The 22,533-nt window shown below is 39.9% G+C and overlaps 3 protein-coding genes across 9 annotated transcripts in view; 1 reads left to right on the top strand and 2 right to left on the bottom strand.

Annotated features, from left to right (window-relative positions):
- LOC127527835 (tripartite motif-containing protein 16-like) overlaps positions 1–22,533 on the bottom strand; it is a 157,406-nt gene that overhangs the window by 3,478 nt on the left and 131,395 nt on the right. For both annotated transcript variants that reach the window (XM_051927832.1, XM_051927831.1), the window contains exons 4-7: positions 19,490–19,585; positions 11,351–11,584; positions 7,538–7,697; positions 3,235–3,300 (exon numbers count right to left, since the gene is read on the bottom strand). In XM_051927832.1, coding sequence (XP_051783792.1) covers positions 3,235–3,300; positions 7,538–7,697; positions 11,351–11,584; positions 19,490–19,585 — 556 coding nt within the window. The remainder of the gene's footprint in view (positions 1–3,234; positions 3,301–7,537; positions 7,698–11,350; positions 11,585–19,489; positions 19,586–22,533) is intronic.
- LOC114644549 (oocyte zinc finger protein XlCOF6-like) overlaps positions 1–22,533 on the top strand; it is a 536,868-nt gene that overhangs the window by 422,373 nt on the left and 91,962 nt on the right. The window lies entirely within an intron of this gene.
- The window catches only part of LOC114643099 (E3 ubiquitin/ISG15 ligase TRIM25-like), an 89,603-nt gene that overhangs the window by 3,478 nt on the left and 63,592 nt on the right, over positions 1–22,533 (bottom strand). The window lies entirely within an intron of this gene.

Below are 22,533 nucleotides of genomic sequence, written 5' to 3'. Positions count from 1 at the left end.
TGTGCAGATAGTGATGTGCCGGTGAGAGTGTGAGTGTGTATTCCCGTGTCACACACACACACACACACACACACAGTCTCTGACAGAACACATGAATACACACAGAAGACGGCAAAGTCACTGCTTAGAGAGGCTGTCACTCTGGCTAAGAAACTATGGAGGTGTCTGTTAGTCTGAGTTTGAATTGACTGAAGTGTTTGGGAGTTTGTGTGAAGAAGTGATGAGCTGCTGAGATGAGTCTGTGGTGGTCCTTATGACACGGTTAGTGACACAAGATGTCTACAGGTCTGCACAGATGAAGAGCACAGCAGACCTCACCACACACTGTCATTTATTTATGGAGTGTGCCGTTGGTGAGCCAAACCAGACACCAATGGAGAATGTGATTACACTTTCAATTACGTCTTTGTGAAACTGAATGAGGATTGGCTGTGAAATATTTAATTTCTTTATCTGGTGTAATAAGTCCAATCACCATTGTGCCTTCTTAGTGATGTGGTGTTGTTCATGTCCCAGCTGAGAGTGTTTGTGATTGTTGTGCTCAGAACTTTGAAGGAGTCCACCATATTGACTGCTGAATTATTCATTTCAAGTGTCCGAGGTTGTGACTGCTGTTTGTGAAAGTCAATGGCCATTTCCACTGTCTCGGGGGTCTTGAGCAGCAGGGTGTTGAAGCTCACCAAGACACAAGACGAGACCCCTCTTTTCTAGAAGGTGTTTCATTGCTGTCTGTAATTAGACCAATAATGGAGGGGCACCTGTGCTGATACAGAGACAGTCTGAGAGGTGGGAGTCCACACAAACATACTAATGTAGCAGCAGACTCCAGTGCCTTTGACTTGTTGTGATGATCAGCATCTCTAACTGCTCTGTAAAGCAGAAAACCCAGCAGTTCTAATGTGGAGTCAGGAAGTGATGCAGTAAGCCAGGTGTCCACACAGCAATACGCTGACCAGAGAGAATAATCCTTACTGGGGCCGAGAAGAAGATGAAGTTCATCTGTTTTGGGCCTCAGTGGTCTGACGTTGATAAAACTAATAAGGGAAGGGGCACTCGACAAGCGCGTCTCCTGAACCCCTCGAGAGACCCTGAGCGCTTTCTCCTTCTCCTCTTCAGGTGGGAGTTACCTGTCTGGGAGTCCGAGTCTGCAGTCGGAGGTTCATAAGTGCTAAATCCGTATGAAAGTGTCCTTCATCAGTGGAGGAGAAATGAAGTCCAATCCCAATAGACAGGATCTGATCTCGTGTGAATGTAATCCTCATATTGTTACAAATGGTAAAGTTAACAGAGAAAAACAACACATCAGCAGCGAGCAAACAACTGTGGCTGCCCTGATCAGCGCCGTCATTATGAGCACAAGGTCACCGTCGAGGTCAGAGTTCAAATGGACTGTCCACACTGACCGCTGGCTTTATTAAATGACACTTTTATTGTCACAGTCCACCTCTTTAATTTAAAATCAATCCACTGTCACACTTCATCACAAACTGACAGCTCAATGATTTACTGGCCAGCAAACAAAACAGCCATTGAGTGTTGAGAGATGTGAAGTTCATGAAGAAAGTCATCATGGAGTGAATTGAAGCTGCTCAGTCATTAAAGGAGACGAAGTATTCAGTAGAAATTAACTTTAAAATCAAAAGATTTGGGATCAGAATAATAAGAAATGTGAAAAAGAGAAACAGAACTGGCAAAATTCGATTCAGGATAGCATGATGGCCGAGGGGTTGGAGCTGCAGCCTCACAGATTGAGCTTCACGACTTTGAATTTGGCGCCCAGTGGTCGTCTTTGTCAGGTCAGCGTGTTCTCCTCGTGTCACTCCTGGTTTTCTTCACACAATCCACAGACTTGCATGTTGGGTGAATTGGCATCTCTGAACTGGCCTTGTGTGGTTGTGAGCACCTGACTTAACACAAAGCAGCCTGAACTGGATTAAACCGGTTTGTCAATGTTGTGTTACAAATCATTTCAAGGTAAACCCCCATGGCTATGATGGTCTGCTGACCTGAATGAATCCTATTTATATCATTGTATGTCACCTGTCACGTCTGGCTCTCTACTGTTTGTGTCACCGACATGCCCCCAGTAGTATTTGTCCCTTTCCACTTTTTAAACAAGAATCCCAATTTTCTGTAAAGTGTAAATTGACCACAGAGATTGTCATCTGCCATTCTTTATTCCACAGAGCAGACTCTTTGCTTTTAATTTTGAATAAAAACAATAAAATAAATGACAAAGGCGTGAACACAATTATTGGGACCCTCACCTAATGTTCTCTAACCAACTGTTTTCAGGTGAGACCTGCCATCAAGCACTTCCTGCAGCTCTGGATGAGACTTCTACTCCTCTCACTGTCCACTCAGCCCACTGTTCTTCAGCTTTGATGGACTTCTTCTCCCAACTTTAACTTCCAGTTCTTCCCATGGATGTTGACTTGAATTCATTTTAGGGTTGCGTGACTGAAGACCCCTGTGATTCTCATAGTGGACTGATTTTTATTCAGTGATGTCTTTTAATATCTAACAGCTTCCATAAAATTTTCCATGTCATCTTCTTTTGGTTTAATTCCTACAATGTGTTAAGTCGTGAATAAATAACAAATTTTCTTTTTTATTGAGAAAAAAATGGAGGATGTCAAGTAATTTTGTCAGCTTTAACTTATTTCACTTAAATTTGTGATTCTTTTTTAATCCAATGCTTGTTTCTGTGTCTGTATATCCAAACACTGTTTATGTATATGTTAATGGTCGTGGGCATTGTGTTTTTTTATGTGAAAACACTGAGCTGCTTTCATTGAATGTCATGTGCTGTATAAATGGATTATTATTATCAATATTATAAGGGAATGACTGAAGTAGAAAAGCATCAGAAAGGAGACACTGGAATACAGAAAGAGAAAACAGCAGGAAGTGCTAAGAAAAAAAAAGAATAGAAAAAGGACAAAGGACACTGGAGGTCAGAGTATTGTTAGGTAGATATGACGTAGTTGGCAGGGTATCATTTTTATTTCCCATGAGTCCACTTGACACTTAAGTCTAACAGAATTCTTTGGTGGTTCCCTGTCCTGAATCTAAATATCCCATAATGCACCAGTCACAGGACCCCTGTCACTTTCAGCTCATCAGTCACACCACACTCACAATGTTTTCTGCAGGCTACACTTTCATATCATAAGCCTGACCTGAGATATTAAAAGTGAAATGATGATAAATTTAATGAATCGACAGACTCACATTGTAAAAACTCCTCTCTGTTCTGAGGTTCAGGATGCCGTAAGGTGAAGATTGGAGCTTCACGACCTGAAAATACAAAGAAAAGAGAAAAATGGAGAATGTAAAGATTACAGTTGTCAGTAGATTAATATTTTATATTGTGTTTAATCAAACTTTGTTTATGAAATTAATTGTGATTATTCGCACATTATGTTGCATATGTCAAAATGTTTATTGGTATCAGTTTAGATGAGGTGTCCATAATTATGTTGTATTTTACCATGTAATCACCTGTATAATTACAGAGTTACTAGGTGTTATTACCTTTACTTACTGTGTAATCCTGTGGTTAAGCACTTAACTGTAATTGTCATTCCACAATTTATGTGCAAACCTCCTTAGAAAAATTGTGGAATAACAATTACAATTTAGTACTTAATTATAGTGTTATTACCTTGTACTTACCTTGTAATACAGTGTAACATTCATTACTTTGTAATTATACAGGTAAATTCAATGGTACGTACAGGATAATTATGGATACTTAATCTAAATTGATTTTGGTTTATTATTATATCCTATTAACTACATCATTATATCAGCTATAAATAAAATAATATCAGTATTGTGATACAGTAATCCCTCGCTATATCACGCTTCGCCTTTCGCAGCTTCACTCCATCGCGGATTTTATATGTAAGCATATTTAAATATATATGGCGGATTTTTTGCTGGTTCACGGATTTCTGCGGACAATGGGTCTTTTAATTTCTGGTACATGCTTCCTCAGTTGGTTTGCCCAGTTGATTTCATACAAGGGACGCTATTGGCAGATGGCTGAGAAGCTACCCAACTTACTTTTCTCTCTCTCTTGCGCTGACTTTCTCTGATCCTGACGCAGGGGGATTGAGCAGGGGGGCTGTTTGCACACCTACACGATACGGACGCTCGTCTAAAAGTGCTGAAAGATTATCTTCACGTTGCTACCTTCTGTGCAGCTGCTTCCTGAAGCGACATGCTGCACGGTGCTTCGCATACTTAAAAGCTCGAAGGGCACGTATTGATTTTTGATTGAAAAACAAACTCTATCTCTCTCTCTCTGCTCTTGACGGAGGGGGTGTGAGCTGCTGCCTTCAACAGCTTTGTGCCGCGGTGCTTTGCATACTTAAAAGAAAACAGCCCTATTGATTTGTTTGCTTTTCTCTATCTCTCTGACATGCTCTGCTCCTGACGCACACTCCTTTGAAGAGGAAGATATGTTTGCATTCTTTTAATTGTGAGACGGAACTGTCATCTCTGTCTTGTCATGGAGCACAGTTTAAACTTTTGAAAAAGAGACAAATGTTTGTTTGCAGTGTTTGAATAACGTTCCTGTCTCTCTACAACCTCCTGTGTTTCTGCGCAAATCTGTGACCCAAGCATGACAATATAAAAATAACCATATAAACATATGGTTTCTACTTTGCGGATTTTCTTATTTCGTGGGTGGCTCAGGAACGCAACCCCCGCGATGGAGGAGGGATTACTGTATACCTGAAATAATTCTCAGAGGATTTCAGAAATTCCATTCATTTTCAAATTTATCACAAACAACAGACAGTATTTTGGACATGTCTATAACTTTGCTCAAGGCCACTGTCATCATTATTTCAACCTTCTTAACCAGTTGCTAAGGCACACAAGTTTGTTCACATTTTCAGATTCCATAGTAGATCTATTTTTTGTGCACAACATGAAAAATAAAAAAGGAAGCTGCACAATGCAACATCGAACAGGAGCATCAAAGACTGATTTTGAAATGAAATAACAAACAACCTGAATCACAACATCCTAACTAAATTGTCAGGTTGTAATCCAATAGTTTTTCTTGTTTGTATTTATTAAAATTTTCATTCTATTGTACGATATAAATAACATTATTTGGCAAACCACTGAATTGCTTCGGTGGTTACTTGTCGTGTTCATTTTGAATGCTTACAGTTGCAGGAGCTCTAGAATGAATATCTAGTAAAAGAAGGCCCTTTGTTATCAAGGCAACTGTTGTTACATTACAGCTTTAGGAGCAACAGCATTCACAGCCTTTTTAATGTATGGTTTGAAGAAGTGATCACTTATATAAAATAACCCTGAAAGCAGCAATTACAATTCTGGGATTAAAATCTCAGGATCTGATCTACTTGCAAATAATTCACACACAAAGAGCTGCCCTTTCTGTGTTCATAGTTAGCTTAATAACAAGACACTTTATCATTACTTCAAAAATTACAAGAACAACAATGCTACAATCCACAAGCAGCTCTTTGGAAGCTCATAACTCACCTGCACAGTTCCAGTACTTTCTTCAGTCAGATTAGTTTATCAAACTCTGCAGATGTTAACATGGCCAGCTCTTCATTGTCGTGTGTGTATGTATACTACTTTGATTTTACACAAAGAGATGTCTGAAATGTTAGTTTTAAAATGAAAGTTTCCGCCAAGAAGAATCACAGATGTCTCCTCCATAGTTACATTAATGACTCAATTTCACATGAATTAAGAAATGCAATGCTCCTGACCATGATATGTATGGGATAAAACATTTGTATATAGCATATAAGGTAAAGTTCAGTTCAGGACATTGCAGCAGACTGCATGAGATGAGAGAAGAAGAGCAGATCAGTGCAGTTCAGATGACAAAGGGGTGACCAGAGAAGGAACGGGACACTAAATTCTGGAATCTCACCATTACGTTGTGTTATTTTTATAAATCAAGGCTTTTAAATTAAGCTCAAGTGTTAACACATTAATGCTGACAGCTCTAGTTAAGATGTAATTTTATAATGTTAAATTCTTAAACATTAATTACAAATGCAATGCAGTTAAAATAAAGCAACAAAACATGCAGATCAAGTCTGCACACAGAGCCCACCGGTGTGTTGATGATGCGGTGACTCTGAGTCTGACTTTTATTTATCAACACCTTGATCAGCCAGGGCAGAAGTGAGGGTCTCGATTGTGGACTTGACCTCTGCTTTAGATACCAACATCTCAGAGCTTCTAGATAAGAAACTGACCGAGTTCAGCCTGCCCAGTCCAATCCACCATTGGATCTCAGACTTTCTTCCAGGTAGTGTCGGTGCAGTTGGGCGCACACATGTCTGACCTGTTAACCCTCGTCACCTCACTTTCTGTTTTCCTCTCCTGTGTTGTTAGTTGGCCACAGCTCAGCAGTTCTGTTCATGGACAGACATTGTTAGGTTCCATTTATGTTCATCAGTGCAGAACTGCGTCAGCTTACAGGTTTGTTTAAACACATGTATCATGATATGTAAACATTATATAGTTTATTATTTGTAAAGTCTGTTAATGTGTTTCACCTGTGAACTTGTTATGTGCACTCAGTGGAGTGTTCAGGTGGTCCCGAAGTGGTCAGGGTTCTAATGCACTCCTCTAATTTGCTGATCTTTATCACCAAAATATATGAAGAAATACTCTCGCTGTGTGAAACTCTCTTTAGTGTCAGTGGGTGTAATGAGTCTGAGTATACGACACCACACTTAGAAAACACATGAGCCTGGGGAAGCATGGTGGAAAATGGATTAACGTGAACTTTTAAAAAGGAGCCCATCTGATAAAATGTAAAGGACAGAGAAGACAGCAGAAGCTCATTCAGATTTCATGATAACACAAAGCACTGAAGTTGAACCCAATTCAATTTCATTTATGTCGTTACTGCTTTCAACTTCACAACACTTCATTTGTACACCGAGCAGGTCCTGCCAGTTTAACACAACTTTCTGTTCCTTATTTTATCGTTGGTCGTTATGCAGAGCAAATGCAAAGAATCCAAATGTGAAATGAAGAAGTAGCTTTTAAGGGAGTAAACAGAAAAAGTATCTCTATATACATAAAGCAATAAACCGTCTGACGTGTGACATCTATGCCAGGGCATAATGTCATCTAGTGTCCACCAGAGGGTAGCAATGTCCAAGGAACAGAAGAAACGAGAAGCACAAAGAAAGAGGAATGTAAGGACTTGCATGTCCGGTGCTCAGAGGTTCATAAATGTACAACACTATCAAAACAGATAGACGTACCATTGTAGCATTAACTGTGTTTAGAAAACAGGTGTTTCACTAAGCTAATAAGAAATCAAATATTTACCTTAAACATTCAAGAACTCTGTTTAATATGAGAATATGATATCACTCAGCTGGTCACTGTAACAGTAAAGGCTTAGAAATAAATGTAAAAGAGCAGGCCTTGTTCAGGTATCTCACTGTCCCCGATATTGTCACCCTGGTCCTTCTAATGGAGTTTAACAAAACATGAGGAGTCACAGTACCTGGTGGAGTCCATGTCAGGATGTCCCATTGGCTGATCTTCTCCAGACTCTTTTTCAGACCAGACAGCTCCTTTAGCAGGTCCTCAGAAGAAAAGTCAGCCGTGACAGGGAAGCTGAGCGAGTCTCCATCAGCAGGAAGGACACTGCGAGATGGGAAACTCTGCATCAGGAGAGGAGAGGGAAAAAGAAGGAATAAAAAGTAACATTAATAAGAAGGACCTCCTCTAAACTAAACATCAGTGTGGTGGACATTCATCTTGGGTTTATATAGAGAGATTACTTTTCATTCAATCATTGGTTATTTATGGCAGAATGTTTCATTATAATGGACGAAAAAATGTCATCGGCCTTGACTCTTAAAAAGCTTTTCACCAGTGATATTTTTATAATGAAAATGAGAACTAGAACTAAAAATAGTGTTTTTCGTTTTACAAGAATGAGAAATTAAATTAAGGCAAACAGAGAAACTAATACTAAATAAAAATAAAAATGAGTGATATGTGAGTGAACTAAAACGAGAACAAAAATTGAGTAAAAACAAAAAAAAAGCAATAGCATTTTCATTCAATCCGGTTCAGTTGTGCAGAGGAGTTGTTTGCCCTGAGCCTTCAGTTACGTTGCGCTGTTTACTATGCGGTGATCTTGTACCTTGAGCTTACTGTAGTCATGTGGTGCAGCTTCCGTAAGGACTGCTGTTTGTTTGTTGAGCACATTTGGTTTGTTGGGTTGAAACAGTCAGCACGTGTGGTTGCCGATGGCGAGTTTTGCACAGATGTTTGCAGGTAGAAAGCAAGAAAGTAACATGTGGAAATACTTTAATTACAGCACAGATGATAATAAAAGCAAATATAGCGTGCAAGAAAAAGAAAAGAGTCTCGGAGTTTCAGGGCAGGACCAACTGGATCAGCACTTAGTGGAAGTCCAGCACTTCTCTGGCACCAGGGACGTGCGATTGTGGGAGGCATGAAAAGTAAAAAAAAAAACTAATAATGATAACATAAAATAAATTTGTCCACTGGTCTGTGCTATAATTTGATTTCTGTATAATTTCAATAATGTTTATCTGTTTCACCGCCAAAATCGCTGAATTTGTGCATTTCCTAATCAAATACTAGGGAGAAACGTGAGGTGCGGCAGCAACGAGCCTCACCTCCCCTCGGACTGCGCTCTCCCTCACACACGGGGTTGATGCATGCAGTTGGCGTGTGCCTGTTGCCGTCTCTCTCTGTGTAGCCAATACAATGTCTGCAGACATGTTTATTATACACCATGACTTTTCAGTCTGGCTAACATCTTTAATGAATGTGTGTGACATATTTAGTCTTGCTGATTGGACATAAAACCGCAGTGAGAAGGCACAAGGCGAGGCAGACAGTACCGTACCGCCCTGAAGGGAGCAGATGTGAGCCTAACAGGTTGCTGCTGTTCTTCTACGCAGAGGCTCTCAGAACAAATAAAGTTAGCGATTTCAGAAAGTCAAGTGCACTGCAGGGGCCGTTTATTTTTATTTTTTTTTACAACTTCAAAATGGAAGATTAAGACTTTTAAAACTAAAGGAAATCAAGGAGGACTTTTACAATAAAGTGATGGAGATTTTCGTGGAGAAAGAGAGGTGCATGGACTTTATTTACAAATAAATGTAAGACAATAAACGGTTTTCAATTTTATAAACAAATGGGATCAGACTAAGAAAAAAAATCCAATTTTTAAAGAATAAATTTTGACCTTAAATAAAATATTCCTTTGCTTTTCCTGTTATCCTTTTGTTGAGCAGTCTGTATTAAAATTGATTAACGCATAACAATTAAAATCTTTTAAAAACAACTAAATACAGTATTTCTATTAAGGTCAAAATTTAAATCCATTTTTGTACACCTCTCTATACTTTCATTTGTATTAAATGAGTATAAATTGTGAAATTGTTGTATTAAATGAGTATAAATTGTGAAATTGTAACGGCAAATTTAGAACATATGGAGGGTGAGGAGCAAATCTTGCCGCTATAAATGTAACGTTCTGTCTTAGCCAATATGTGTGTAAAGAATGCTTATGAGATATTAAACATAACCAGTAGTCAATGTGCATGCTGCCAATTGAATAGTGAATACGATATGGGTTCATATATTTGTAAATCTGATTCTGAAGGAGTCAGTGCCTCACGAACATCACCGCACGTCACTGCTTCACTACTGGCAGCAGAAATCGTCAACATACAATCTGCTGGTGCCCCTCATAGTGGCTGAGGACCTTGTCTGTGCTACTGCATTACAGGCGCTTGTCAAGAGAATATTTTCACTGTGTGATGATCTGTGCAATGGACACTGTTTCAACATGAACCAATCTCTTGAAATGCATGCTTGTTTAAAGCTTAACAGCAAGGTGCTTGCACAGACTGGTTTCTTGGGTTGAAACATTTGATCTTGCTGACTACGCTCATTAGGACACTTCATCTGTTTGCTCACTGATAGTCAACCTGTGTTTAACTTCATTAGGAACTGTGAGTGTATTTTGTTGACTGAAACATAACTTGCATTGAAATATGTGTAGGCCAGCATTTGTGGTCTTGCAACAACAAAAAAAAAACTAAAATTGTACTACCGGTAATATTATATAAAAAGGCCAGAACTAAATAAAATAAAAACAAAAATTTTAAACACAGAACTAAATTGAAAAAAAGAAATGGTTCCACTGAAAACTAGAATGAAATAAAAAATTAATTTTATAAAATAAAAACTAAAATTAATATCAGAACTGAAATATCACTGCTTTTCACACAGAAGTCCATAAGAGGTGAGTCATCAGACTGTAGATAAGTGGACTGAGGGGGCAACAGACAGGCAGATGAAGAAATGACTTAGCAGACAAAATAAGGCATTGAGATAGATAGATAGATAGATAGATAGATAGATAGATAGATAGATAGATAGATAGATAGATAGATAGATAGATAGATAGATAGATAGATAGATAGATAGATAGATAGATAGATAGATAGATAGATAGATAGATAGATAGATAGATAGATAGATAGATAGATAGATAGATAGATAGATAGATAGATAGATAGATAGATAGATAGATAGATAGATAGATAGATAGATAGATAGATAGATAGATAGATAGATAGATAGATAGATAGGAATTGAGTGTATGTGTCCCTGGGGGAATTTTGGCATTTAAATTAAATCCAATTACTTACACACACTATTCAGTATAATCTTACAGTTGAATGTCTGCAGTTAGAAAGTGTGTGACTTGTCACAAAGACTTGGGAGCCTTTTGTGCGCTCATCACATAATCTGCCCTGTAGAACACACTTGTGAGACCACATCAGGAATATTGTGTGTTAGAGAAATTAGAAAACAGCAGAAAAGAAAGTTAAGAAGAAGAAGAGAGACCAGACTGGACTGTGGGGTTTGAGCTGTGAGGAAATGCTGAAGGATTTGAATATCATCAGTTAAATGACATGAAGAGGTGACATGACAGAAGTGTTTAAAGATATGAAGGAGTTGGTGTCTTATTTTCTCAGGTGGTGTCATTTAAAATGTGTCTTATTAAGAATAAATGTCATATAAATTTGTATCTTCAAACTAACAACCGTAGATTTACCTCCCTGTCATGTAGATGAAGGCTGAGCTTTGAGATTTTAGGATAAACTGTGGAAATATTAGTCAAATATGACATTGGACTGAAAGGCCTGTTCTTGCCATTTGTAAAAACTCCTCAGATCTTTTACTGTACATTTCTCCCTAAATGTTCTCAGGTCCCACACACCCCAGTCTGATCAGCATCCCTGTGAAGTGTCGCTGTCACCTGCAGGAAGTGGAGATGGTCCTTGGTCTCTGAAAGCTCCTTCAGCACAGCTTCTCTCCTCTTCAGCTCCTCAATCTCCTTCTCCAGTTGCTCCATGACTCCTTTGGCCTTCTCCATTTCTCTCTTTTCCTGTTCTCTGATCTTCTCGGTCAGGTTCTTGTAGGTTTCCTCAATGCTGTGAATCAGATCAGTGAAGCTCTTCTCATGTTCCCCTATCACTCTTTCCACAGAAAGCTGTTTGGATATGAAAAAAATAATGAATGGAGTCATCTAATTAAAAAAAAACATTCACAGACACAGTCACATGACACTTTTGTTAGTATTCTGATGACGTAGAGGAGAGTCTGAATTAGGAGAAGGGTGGTATGAGTATTCCCTACTTAGTATTCCCCTGGTACTCTGGGTAGCAGCATCTTCTTAAACAACTCTGTAGGATGTATGAGAGCCATTGGCACAACCTACAAGGGGACAGCACTATTGCCATGTGAGGACCATGGTAGTGTTACACAGGGTGGTCTCTTAAAGAGACTCAACTGGTCATCCTGGGTTTTAGAGTGGAGCAGGACAATGTTAACCTGGAGTGGAGAATGAAAGGCGGATGGGGAAAGAAGAAGAATCAGAAAAAGAAGAAGAAAAAGAATGGGTATTGTTGAGAAAAGCTGGTCTGTTGTACGGTAATTGTGTGAAAGTACAATATCCATCCATTATCCAACCCGCTATATCGTAACACAGGGTCACGGGGGTCTGCTGGAGCCAATCCCAGCCAACACAGGGCACAAAGCAGGAACAAATCCCGGGCGGGGCGCCAGCCCACCGCAAGGCGCGCACACACAACCCCACACACCAACGACAATTTAGAATCGCTAATGCACCTAACCTGCATGTCTTTGGACTGTGGGAGGAAACCCATGCAGACACGGGGAGAACATGCAACCTCCATGCAGGGAGGACCCGGGAAGTGAACCTGGGTAACCTTACTACGAGGTACCAGCGCTACCCACTGCGCCACCGTGCCGCCCAAAGTAAAATATATATAGTGCTATTTGGCAAAGATTAAAACTGTCAAGTTTAACTTTGGTCGGGAAAATTTTAAGCAGATGCAGCAAAGTTTAAGGAGGATGGACTGGGATTAGCTTTGTGGAGACAGTCGAGGAGAAGTGCAACAGGTTTAAAAATGTTTTACATGTAATGCAGGACAGGTACAGACCTAAATTTGGAATGCATAGGAAATTTTAAAAATCTCCACAGTGGGTTAATAAAGAGTTAAAAAAGAAGCTGCAGAGGAAAAAACAGACGATAAGGTGAATTAAGACTTCAAACTCCATTGTGTATCGTAGGGCATATGAGAACATGAGGGCAACCATTAAGTAGGATATCAGGGAGGCTAAAAGACAGTTAGAGAGGAATAGAGCAGATAAAGCAAAAGACGACCCTAACAGATTCTTTTACTATTTTAGTAATAAAGGATCAGTCAAGGAGGAGATGAACTGCATCAGGAATAGTAAAGAGAAATTAAAAAATACAGGCAGTGAACATACTGGGGAATTAGGAAGGACTGGAAAATGGCAAATGTTATCTCATTATATAAAAAGGGTGACCAGTCAAGTCTAAGCAATGATAGCCCAGTAAGCTGAATGTGCAACATAGGAAAATTAATAGAAGGAATTATTAAGGAGAAGATTGACCAGCACATGGCAAGACTCAGAATGGATTCAGAAGAGCGAGGTCGTGTTTTACTTCTTCTTCTTTCGGCTGCTCCCGTTAGGGGACGCCACAGTGGATCATCTTCTTCCATTTCTTTCTGTCTTCTCCATCTTGCTCTGTTACACCCATCACCTGCATGTCCTCTCTCACCACATCCATAAACCTTTTCTTAGTACTTCCTCTTCTCCTCTTCCCTGGCAGATCTATCCTTAGCATTCTTCTCCCAGTATACCCAGCATCTCTCCCCTGCACATGTCCAAACCAACGCAATCTCTCCTCTCTGACTTTGTCTCCCAAGTGTCCAACTTGAGCTGACCCTCTAATGTCCTCATTTCTAATCCTGTCCATCCTCGTCACACCCAATGCAAATCTTAGCATCTTTAACTCTGCCACCTCCAGCTCTGCCTCCTCCTTTCTGGTCAGTGCCACCGTCTCCAACCCGTATAACATAACTGGTCTCACTAATATCAGAGTGGAGCAGATGATATTATTTATCTTGACTTTCAGAAAGCAAAAAAGGCACAACATGAGAAGTTGGGCATGAAACTAAAAGAAGTGGCAGTTCAGGTGATGTTTTTAGATGGGTACAGAATTGGCTCAGACACAGGAAGTAGAGGGCGATGGTGCGAGGAACCTCATCAGAATTGGCCGATGTTAAGAGTGGTGACCAGCAGGGGTCAGTGCTAGGGCCGCTGCTATTTTTAATATATATACTGTAAATGATTTAGATAGGAATATAAGTAACAAGCTGGTGAAGTTTGCAGATGATACCAAGATAGGTGGATTAGCAGATAATTTGGAATCTGTTAAATCATTAAAGAGGTACTTGGACAGCAGACAGACTTGGGCAGATTTGTGTCAGATGAAATTTAATGTCAGTAAATGTAAAGCATTACACATAGGAAGTAAAAATGTGAGGTCTGAATACACAATGGGGGCTGAGAACCGAGAGTACAACTTAAGAGAAGGATTTAGGAGTCGTAGTGGACTCTAAGCTATCAACTTCCAGATGGTGTTCAGAAGCCATTAAGAAGGCTAACAGAATGTCAGGTTATATAGCGCCTTGATGGGTGCAGTACAAGTCACAGGAGGTTCTGCTCAAGCTTTATAACACACTGGTGAGGCCTCATCTGGAGTACTGTGGGCAGTTTTGGTCTCCAGGCTACAAAAAGGACATAGCAGCACTAGAAAAGGTCCAGAGAAGAGCAACTGGGCTGATTCAGGGCTACAGGGGATGAGTTATGAGGAAAGATTAAAAGAGCTGAGCCTTTATAGTTTAAGGTGAAGGAGATTAAGAGGTGACCTGATTGTACTGCTTAAAATTCTGAATTGATTTAGTCCAGTGGATCGAGATGGTGACTTTAAAATAAGTTCATCAAGAACACAGTGTCACAGTTGATAACTTTTTCAAATATTAGGAAGTTTTTCTTTACAAAAAAAGAACGATAGACACTTGGAATAAGCGACCAAGTAGTGTGGTAGACAGTAAGACTTTAGGGACTTTCAAAACTCGACTTGATGTTATTTCTTAAGAATTAAGTGGACAGAACTGGCGAGCTTTGTTGTGCTGAATTCAGTGTTCTCGCCAAGATTGTATATATCAGCGTTTCTCAACCTTTAAGTATTTGCAACCCGAGTTTTCATAACAGTTTAAATCGCGCCCCCCTAACGTTTTTTTGAAACCCTAATAAAATTTATTCCTATATTTTTTGATGCCGATACACCACTATAAGTTTAAAATTTCACTACGAATAGCGAAATTACGCCACATATGGCGACATTCGCACCCCCTTTCTTGTTACTTCGCCCCACAGTTTGAGAACTGCTGGTATATATTGGGATTAATAAAGTATCTATCTATCTATCTATCTATCTATATATGTCTCTATTATAAAACTAAAATCTTTAGACGAGACGACATGTGATCTTCTGAAGAGAGACAAAGAGACAGAGAGACATTTTCATGTCCCGTGAGACGGTCAAGTCACGTCATTCTTACAACCTTTGGAAGCAAGTCCCGTGATACACATGCAGAGCAGGTTAGAAATAATGGAAGTAGGAAAATTTTAAAGTCTCAAAAAAATGATAGTAAAGATTGCATTAGCACAAACGGAAAATATTACTCAGTGAAATAACGCAACAGCAAAAAGAGATTGAATAGTGTTCAAGGCAAGGCAGTGAGACAAAAGGACAACTGCTGTACAAGCTTTTAAATGCTCAAAGCGTCGCACGAAATGCAGAATATGCGGCACGGCAGCAGCAGCTGATTGAGCAAAGAGGAGGTATTAAAGCAACTGTTATTTGTTTCCCATTGTATCACCGTTCAAGAGGGGTTTCGGAGGAGCGGCCGCGTCTCCTTGGGGTGCGTTCATCCACCCTCTTCACAACTGCATGTAGCGCTGGTGGGGATGAGGGGTTGGACCAGAGTCTAGTGTGTAATAGTTGTGTTCTGGTTTAGGGTGTGAGGTGTCACCTTATCAAACCTGTGAGGCAGAGATATTAAACATGAGTGTCTAGATGTTGATCAAGGGGTTTCTGATTTCATTTAATTTTATGAACTCTTTGCTTATTAACCTTCACCATCGAATGCCAGTTGTAATTCTCAGAGTTTTGAGTCTTTATATATACCAGTTTGCTGCATTTTTATATCCTTTAGCTTACTTTTCATTATTACTACTAACTGCCATTGTCACTATGACTTATACTTGTAGGGCCCACTCAGGTGTCATTGCGATGAAGGTTAGTGTGCCAGAAGGACAATCAGATGTAAGTCTAGAGTATGAGATGCACACTGTCCAAGATCATCAACCCCAAAGCTGGAGGTGTTCAGCTGTTTTCAGGGCCTTGCAGAGCTGGAAGGTCACTCTGATATCTTTCAGACAGTAGGTAGAGATGAGGAGCCCTAAAAGTAGTCATAGTCAGGAATTCAGTTATTTTGAGAATTGAGATGAAGTTTTGCTCCTGATACAGAGAGTCTCACATGCTGTGTTGTCTTTTGAGTATACAGGTAGAAAATTTCTGTGGATGGCTGCCAGAGCAGTGGAAGATCCAGGTGTCATGATCAAGCTTGTCCAGGTGTCACAAGAATAATCAAAATAGGTTGGACAGACTGCGAGTTCTCCTGGAGAAATTTAAGAGTTGAGTGTAAAGCTGAGGAGCAGAACTGACAAAAGTGGTCATCTCAGGACTTCTACCTGTGCCACACCAGTCCATGTGAGATTACGAAGATTAGAAGCCTTAATACACATCTGAAATGTTTGTGTGGGAAGGAGTTGGGATGAGTTATATTTCAACTGGAGCGGCACTAATGTAAGCTTAATATGTGTCACAAATAAATTAATAAAAGCAATTATCAGGAAAAGACTGAGCAACACAGATCTAGGTGAGGACTGCCAGTGAGTAGTCAGTGTGGGTTTAGATGAGGATTTCATGTTTCAATAATGTGCTGTAATTCTATAATAAAACAAGAAAAGCACAAACCAGTATGGAGGTCAGTCTGGCAGGAGAGCTCACATTCAGTTACTTGTTCATCCTTGACTGTCACTTCTGTGTCTTTACTGGACTGCACCATATTGAGTGACAAGTTATAACCCACCCAATTACTTTGAACAGAAGGACACACCCCAGTTGTCTGATTCTGCTGTGTTTACTATTTTACTACACCAGATGGCGCTGGGCTTTATAATGGAAGTCTCTGCTAAATAAATCAGATTGGAAAAGTTTAGTCTGTCCAGGCACGTAAATGTGTGTGAAGAGTTCTTGTTTAGCCAATGAGAACATTCTTATAAATGGATCCTTGAAGAACTGGACTGACTGGGAAAACATTTTACATTTAAATTTTCAGATTCTTTCATTGGCCATCTTCTCCAATTCATTTCCACATTATAATCAGACAACTTGAACTCTGGAGTATTGTGTGAACGTCAGAAGGGGCTGAGGTGTGTATTTCACTCTCTATATTTTTATTGACATGTATGGGGGGTTATTGTGTGTTGAATGTCATTGTCATCTTTGTGTCTTTCTTTTTCAATTGTTCATTTTTTCCTTCTTTTCTGAAATTGCCTTATAACTGTCTTTTGACACATACTGTATATATTCATTTGACTGTTTAGAGCTGATGATATCAATAGATGAATGTACAGCAGGGGGGTATTTTTCGTACGTGGATTACTCGCGTAGCCGGATGTAATTGTTGACTGTTTGGCCTGATCCTGGATCTGTCAGTTTTTTGAAACTCTTGCTGGAAGTGTTGTCATAGCAACACATCCAAATCCGCAAACCTGCTCGGAGCAGGTTTGTTCTGCGTAAACAAGGATTAGTTTACACACGTGATCAGTGACGGTGCGTGGAAGTCATCCAGTCAGGGCTTCGCCGTTCATGAATGAGCGACCAATTGATATTGGTGTGCAAATTATACAAAGAGAATTTCATATAAAGAGGGTTTTGCGCGATCGGCAAGATCCTTTATTGCCCCCGGAGGAAATTCTGTACGAAAGATACCGCTTTAGCCGAGGGGGAATATTGTACCTCAAAGATTTATTAGCTCCGCATATTCGAAGTCAAACTCGGCGAAGTCGGGCTCTCACAACCACACAGACAGTAGGCATTGCTTTGAGGTTTCTTGCAAGCGGCACTTTTTTATATACTGTAGGCGATGCGGAACATCTATCGAAAAGTGCAGTTTGCCAGGCAATTCGTAAAGTCTGTTTGGCTCTGAAACATTTCCTTCAGGTTTTCATAGTGTTTCCTGGACACCTGCGTGTGCAGACAATAAAAGAGGCGTTTCATGCCATTGCATGTAGGTAATACACAGGCTAAAACACCCACAGTTCCATAAAGAATCGCACAATCAGCCTAACATTCTCATTACCAGGATTTCCAAATGTGATTGGGGCACATGGAACTGATCACAGTGGAGTTTGATCAAACATTATTTGGAAAATGTACCTCTCCTCCTGATGAATAATCAGACACAGTGTCTTCATCAAATATTTGACCTTCGTTAATATCTCGTTGGTCAGACACAGGTTCAAGGGATATGACATTCCCTGCAACTGACCCAACAAAAAAGAGGGCTATATGGAACATACCTATAGCACACATGGAGGACAAATATGCAATGACCATCCTTTACCTGAAATGAAGTGACCACTGCATCCTGCCACTGGTTCTGAGGAGGAGCTTCCCCCTGGAATGCCCTCAGAAACAGGGCGATGGGCATTTTGCTGGAGAGCCAACTCTTCTGCAGGGGTTAGGTCTGGACCGCGTGGACCTTCACCTGTTTTTTGCTTGTCTGCCTCCTTATTAGCTTTAAGATTAATGTTTTTTATATTATATATGATTCTTTATGTCAACAATTCTTTAAATAGTTATATACCAATATTTACCAGTTTGAAGTATATTCTTGTACTTCAATTTAACCTGTTCCCATGTTCTCCTTGTGCTCACGTTTGATCTGGAATTATGACATATTAAATAATAATTAATCTGACACATAGGAAATGAAACGCTGCATTCACTAAGTACAATGTACACTACTTAGCGTTTAATTTTTTCGGCCACTTTTTGCCAGCCGTCTTTTCTGGTCTGGCCTGCTTTTGCAGTGTTACCCCTTGTGTATATTAAATCTTGAAATTCTTCGTGTCCTTTGAATAAAAGGTCTTGCGCCGTGTGTGTGAAAAAAAATGCGCCCGTTCTTTCGTCATTTTGTTACAGTCTATCAGAGACTTGCTGATCATGTTTTCTAGACTCGATATATATGGGCTTTTCACTCAGCGCGGGCGCGCGCATTCATCTCGTATGATTAGATCCAGCTACACTAATCTAATACACAGCTGCGTTTGAAAAACCGACTCATCTGGATGAGTTTCACTGGCATTAACTCATTCAAGATGAGGCACTTGATCTCGGATGGTTTAAGCGACGTACGAAAAATACCCCCCTGGACTCTTCATGGGCTGACATTGGCCTGTCCTTATATTAGTTTAGGAAGGTGAATGGCAGCAATCGGCCTGATTCAGCAGATCAGAATGTAAACAGGTGGAGGTGCGCGTTATCAGCACTCAGTCCAGCAGCCTAACACCTTCACTTATGGAGTCCAATAAAGTTGTGACATATCATAATGAACAGAGAAAGTCCATTAGGGAATGTTGTGTCGACTGATCCAACTCAGAACATCAGTGCCAACCTTCATTATGAGTTATTGTTAGGGGGAGTGAAGTCACCTTTAGGTGGAGGAATGAGAAACCTGAGGACATGAGGGTCTTGTGGTCTGAATTCCTAATGACTAAAACATGAAACGCCATGAAGGACACAATAACCCATCTTCTCTCCTTCTCCATCTCCCTTTCCTCACACGTCATCCCCACAAACTCTCACAACCCTTTTAGTTTTTCTGCTCTCTTTGATATGAAGTGTCATTTCAATTCCACTCACCTTCATCTCCTCCGCTGTCCTCGTCGTCTCCTTCAGTTTCTTCTCTTTCTCTTCAAGTCTCCTCCTAATTTCACTCAGTGTCACCCCCAGCTGTTTCTGTTTGGACACACAAGAGGACACATGGGGGTCTTATCAGAATTCTCTTCCACTTTCTGAGCTTGTGGTGTCATTTTGAGTGATTAAATTTGTACAACACATTTGTTTCACATTCCATGACACAACTTACTGTTTCTGTCACACTTGTCTTCATATTGACACAGTAGGTGACACACAGAGATTTAATTAAGCAAATATGAATGTCACAAAAACATTCAAATAAAGGTTTAATTTAGTATTTCAATTCAAGATGGAGTTTGGGCTTCAAGACAGCTACAAATAAAGGAGACAGTCTGAAGGCTCACTGGTGTACGAGTCAGTCCTTGAGATTGAGAGGACATCACATCGACAACCAGGATATCAGAGCTTCACACATAAAAACTGAAGAAACCCGCAAACCCAGGAGACCTCGGATGGCTAAGGACTGCAATTGTAGGACCAACAAGGCCATTGTGGAGTTTGTCAAGTGTTTTGAAATTTTACAGTATGGAGTCAAGTGAGATAACTGAGGCCAGGAAGACACGAGTGAGTCTGAGGAGTTCAGTAAAAAGTGAAATCTGAAGAGGAGTTTAATGAGCTCAAAGAAATCTGACAAGAAATCAAAGGAGTCACTAATAGAAATACTTAAAGAAAACATTAGAACTGAAGATCAGAGAAATAAATAATAACACAAGTAAAAGTTAACTAAGAGTTCAAAATGAAGAAGAGCAAATGAGTCTCACACAGTGGGCTGCTTTATGGCTTGGAGGGCATGTGACTTGGCTATTTTACAGAGGGGCACAGATTCAGTTGTCATTGTCAACGTCATAGTAAGTGACAAAAGTAAGAGCAGGCTGGCAATTGTGTAAGAAAAGAGCAAAAATGGAGGAGAAGACACCCGGTGGTCTTATCAGAAGTGTTGTCTGTGGCACAAGACACTCCTGGGAGGACTGGAGAGATCAGAGAGTTTAACATGAGGCTCACATTGGGTTTAAGATGGAGGGGCACAGGGCTAAGGGGCATCAGGGGGATTTTAACATCTGATTGCAGCTACACCCCTGGCATGGGATCCACTGATGTTATGGGAAGTCAAACAAGGAGGTCAGTCGTGGACTTTTAACAAGGAGTTTAAGAAGTCGAAGTTTACAAACTCAATCAGAAACAGGCAGTGATATTAATAAGACTAAGGGATAAGCTGGGGTGGATATTAATATGAAAGTCAACAAAGTAAAAAATATATATACTAATACAAAAAACAAATACAGAATCAAACTAGAAAACTGGAAACCAAAAACATAAGACTAATAAATTAAAAGATTATGATAATAAGAGTAAGTTACAAAACAGTGAAAACCTAGAATGAGAGTGAAAGTGAACAAAAATAACAGGAGCGTGAGTTTACAAAGTCTTAACAGTCCATGTAGTAGGCCGTGATAATAATAAAAGTGTAAAAGGTAACTTTAAAATGTCTCGTCTACAGGGGATAAATCAAAATCAAATTGGCAATACATTTCAAATAGGAGATCTGAATACTTGAGGTCATCAAAAAGAAAACAAATGAATGGAAGAAAATGAAACCTGACTAAGGCCAAGGAAGGCCAAGAACCGAAATGGATACACAAGATTTAAAAAAATGTCAGTGTGTGTTGGTGGTGTAGAATTTCATTAACAACTAACAGCTTCAAATCTGTGAGGGTACAGAGATTTGAGCAGACAGCATCAAGGGTACTGCCCTGACATTAGGAGTGGGCTACAGACCACCAAGTACAGATAAGAGTATCAAACAGGCAAATACATCTTTAAATGGCTGAGGCCCCACTTACTGTACATATCTGAACTAATCTGCACATTCACACCAGACAGCACATTAAGATCTCATGATTTCAGTCTTCTAAAGAGTCCAAGGATTAATATAACAACAGAGGGAGGTCGAAATTTACACTGCAGGGTCTCAAAGCTGTGATCTGATCGGCCTGCTCATATAAGAGATGCCCCATCACTACCAGGCTTATGAGTCTCCACTTTAGCCTGGCATAGCTGGTAGGGCTGACTGTTAGCTGTGCTTATTACATCTCTGTTAGTCATTTGTATAAAAGTGTTAGGTAATATAATCATCATGAACTCTTACTAAACCTTCTCTATTCTGTTTCTGTTCTCACTTCAGTATTCTGCTGTTCCACTTCTCCACTGCCAAGCTGTTTAGTAGCCAATGACTGGGACACCTGAGGTATTGGGAGCCTTGGAATTGAAGAGTTTAAGGACTGATGAGCCTGCCCAGCACAGACGTGTACAGTAGAAGGACCACAAGGAGGTGGAGAGCCAGTAGGCTGAGGTCTTCAGACGTGTGACTTCTGTTTGTTCAAAATGGCCGCTGAACCTACAGAGGTTTATTTCCTCCAGATGTGCTGACAGTTGTTGTTTCTGATTTCCTCTCCTCTTTTATTAGCTGGCCTTGTCTCGATGATGCTATTAATGGAGGTGTCCTGTTTGATCCTTTCATGTTACTCAGTTGAAGTTGCTTTGATTAATGTCTGTTTAAACTAATCTTTACTTTTATATGTGTACATGTTGTATATTGTAAAGTTTGTCAGCTTGTCTCCAGTGAACTGAGCCTGCAGTGATGAGGACAATACAAAAAATACTGCAAACTGAAAAATGCCATCTATAATATAAAGCCAATTAAAACTTTATGCGTATTGCAAGAATTTTAGATCTAATCCCAGACATCAATATTAACTGACATGTGTGTGTAACGTGTCTCTTAGACAGGCCTGAGGTACTCCAAACACAAGTGATCAGAACACAAAGAACTTCCGCTCAGTTTAACACTAGAATTACCAGAGCCTATGAAAAACCTCATAGATCTGTCCCACCTTAAATCGCTTCACACTTCTCCATCAGTGTCTTTTGACCTGTAAATGTGTCAATAAGCAGCAAACAGCAAGTAGCCTACTATCACATCCCCCACC

This window comes from Erpetoichthys calabaricus, chromosome 5 (genome assembly GCF_900747795.2).
Source record: "Erpetoichthys calabaricus chromosome 5, fErpCal1.3, whole genome shotgun sequence".
Taxonomy (NCBI): domain Eukaryota; kingdom Metazoa; phylum Chordata; class Cladistia; order Polypteriformes; family Polypteridae; genus Erpetoichthys; species Erpetoichthys calabaricus.
Note: the sequence above shows the minus strand (reverse complement) of the source record. Positions and strands in the feature narration are given on the sequence as shown.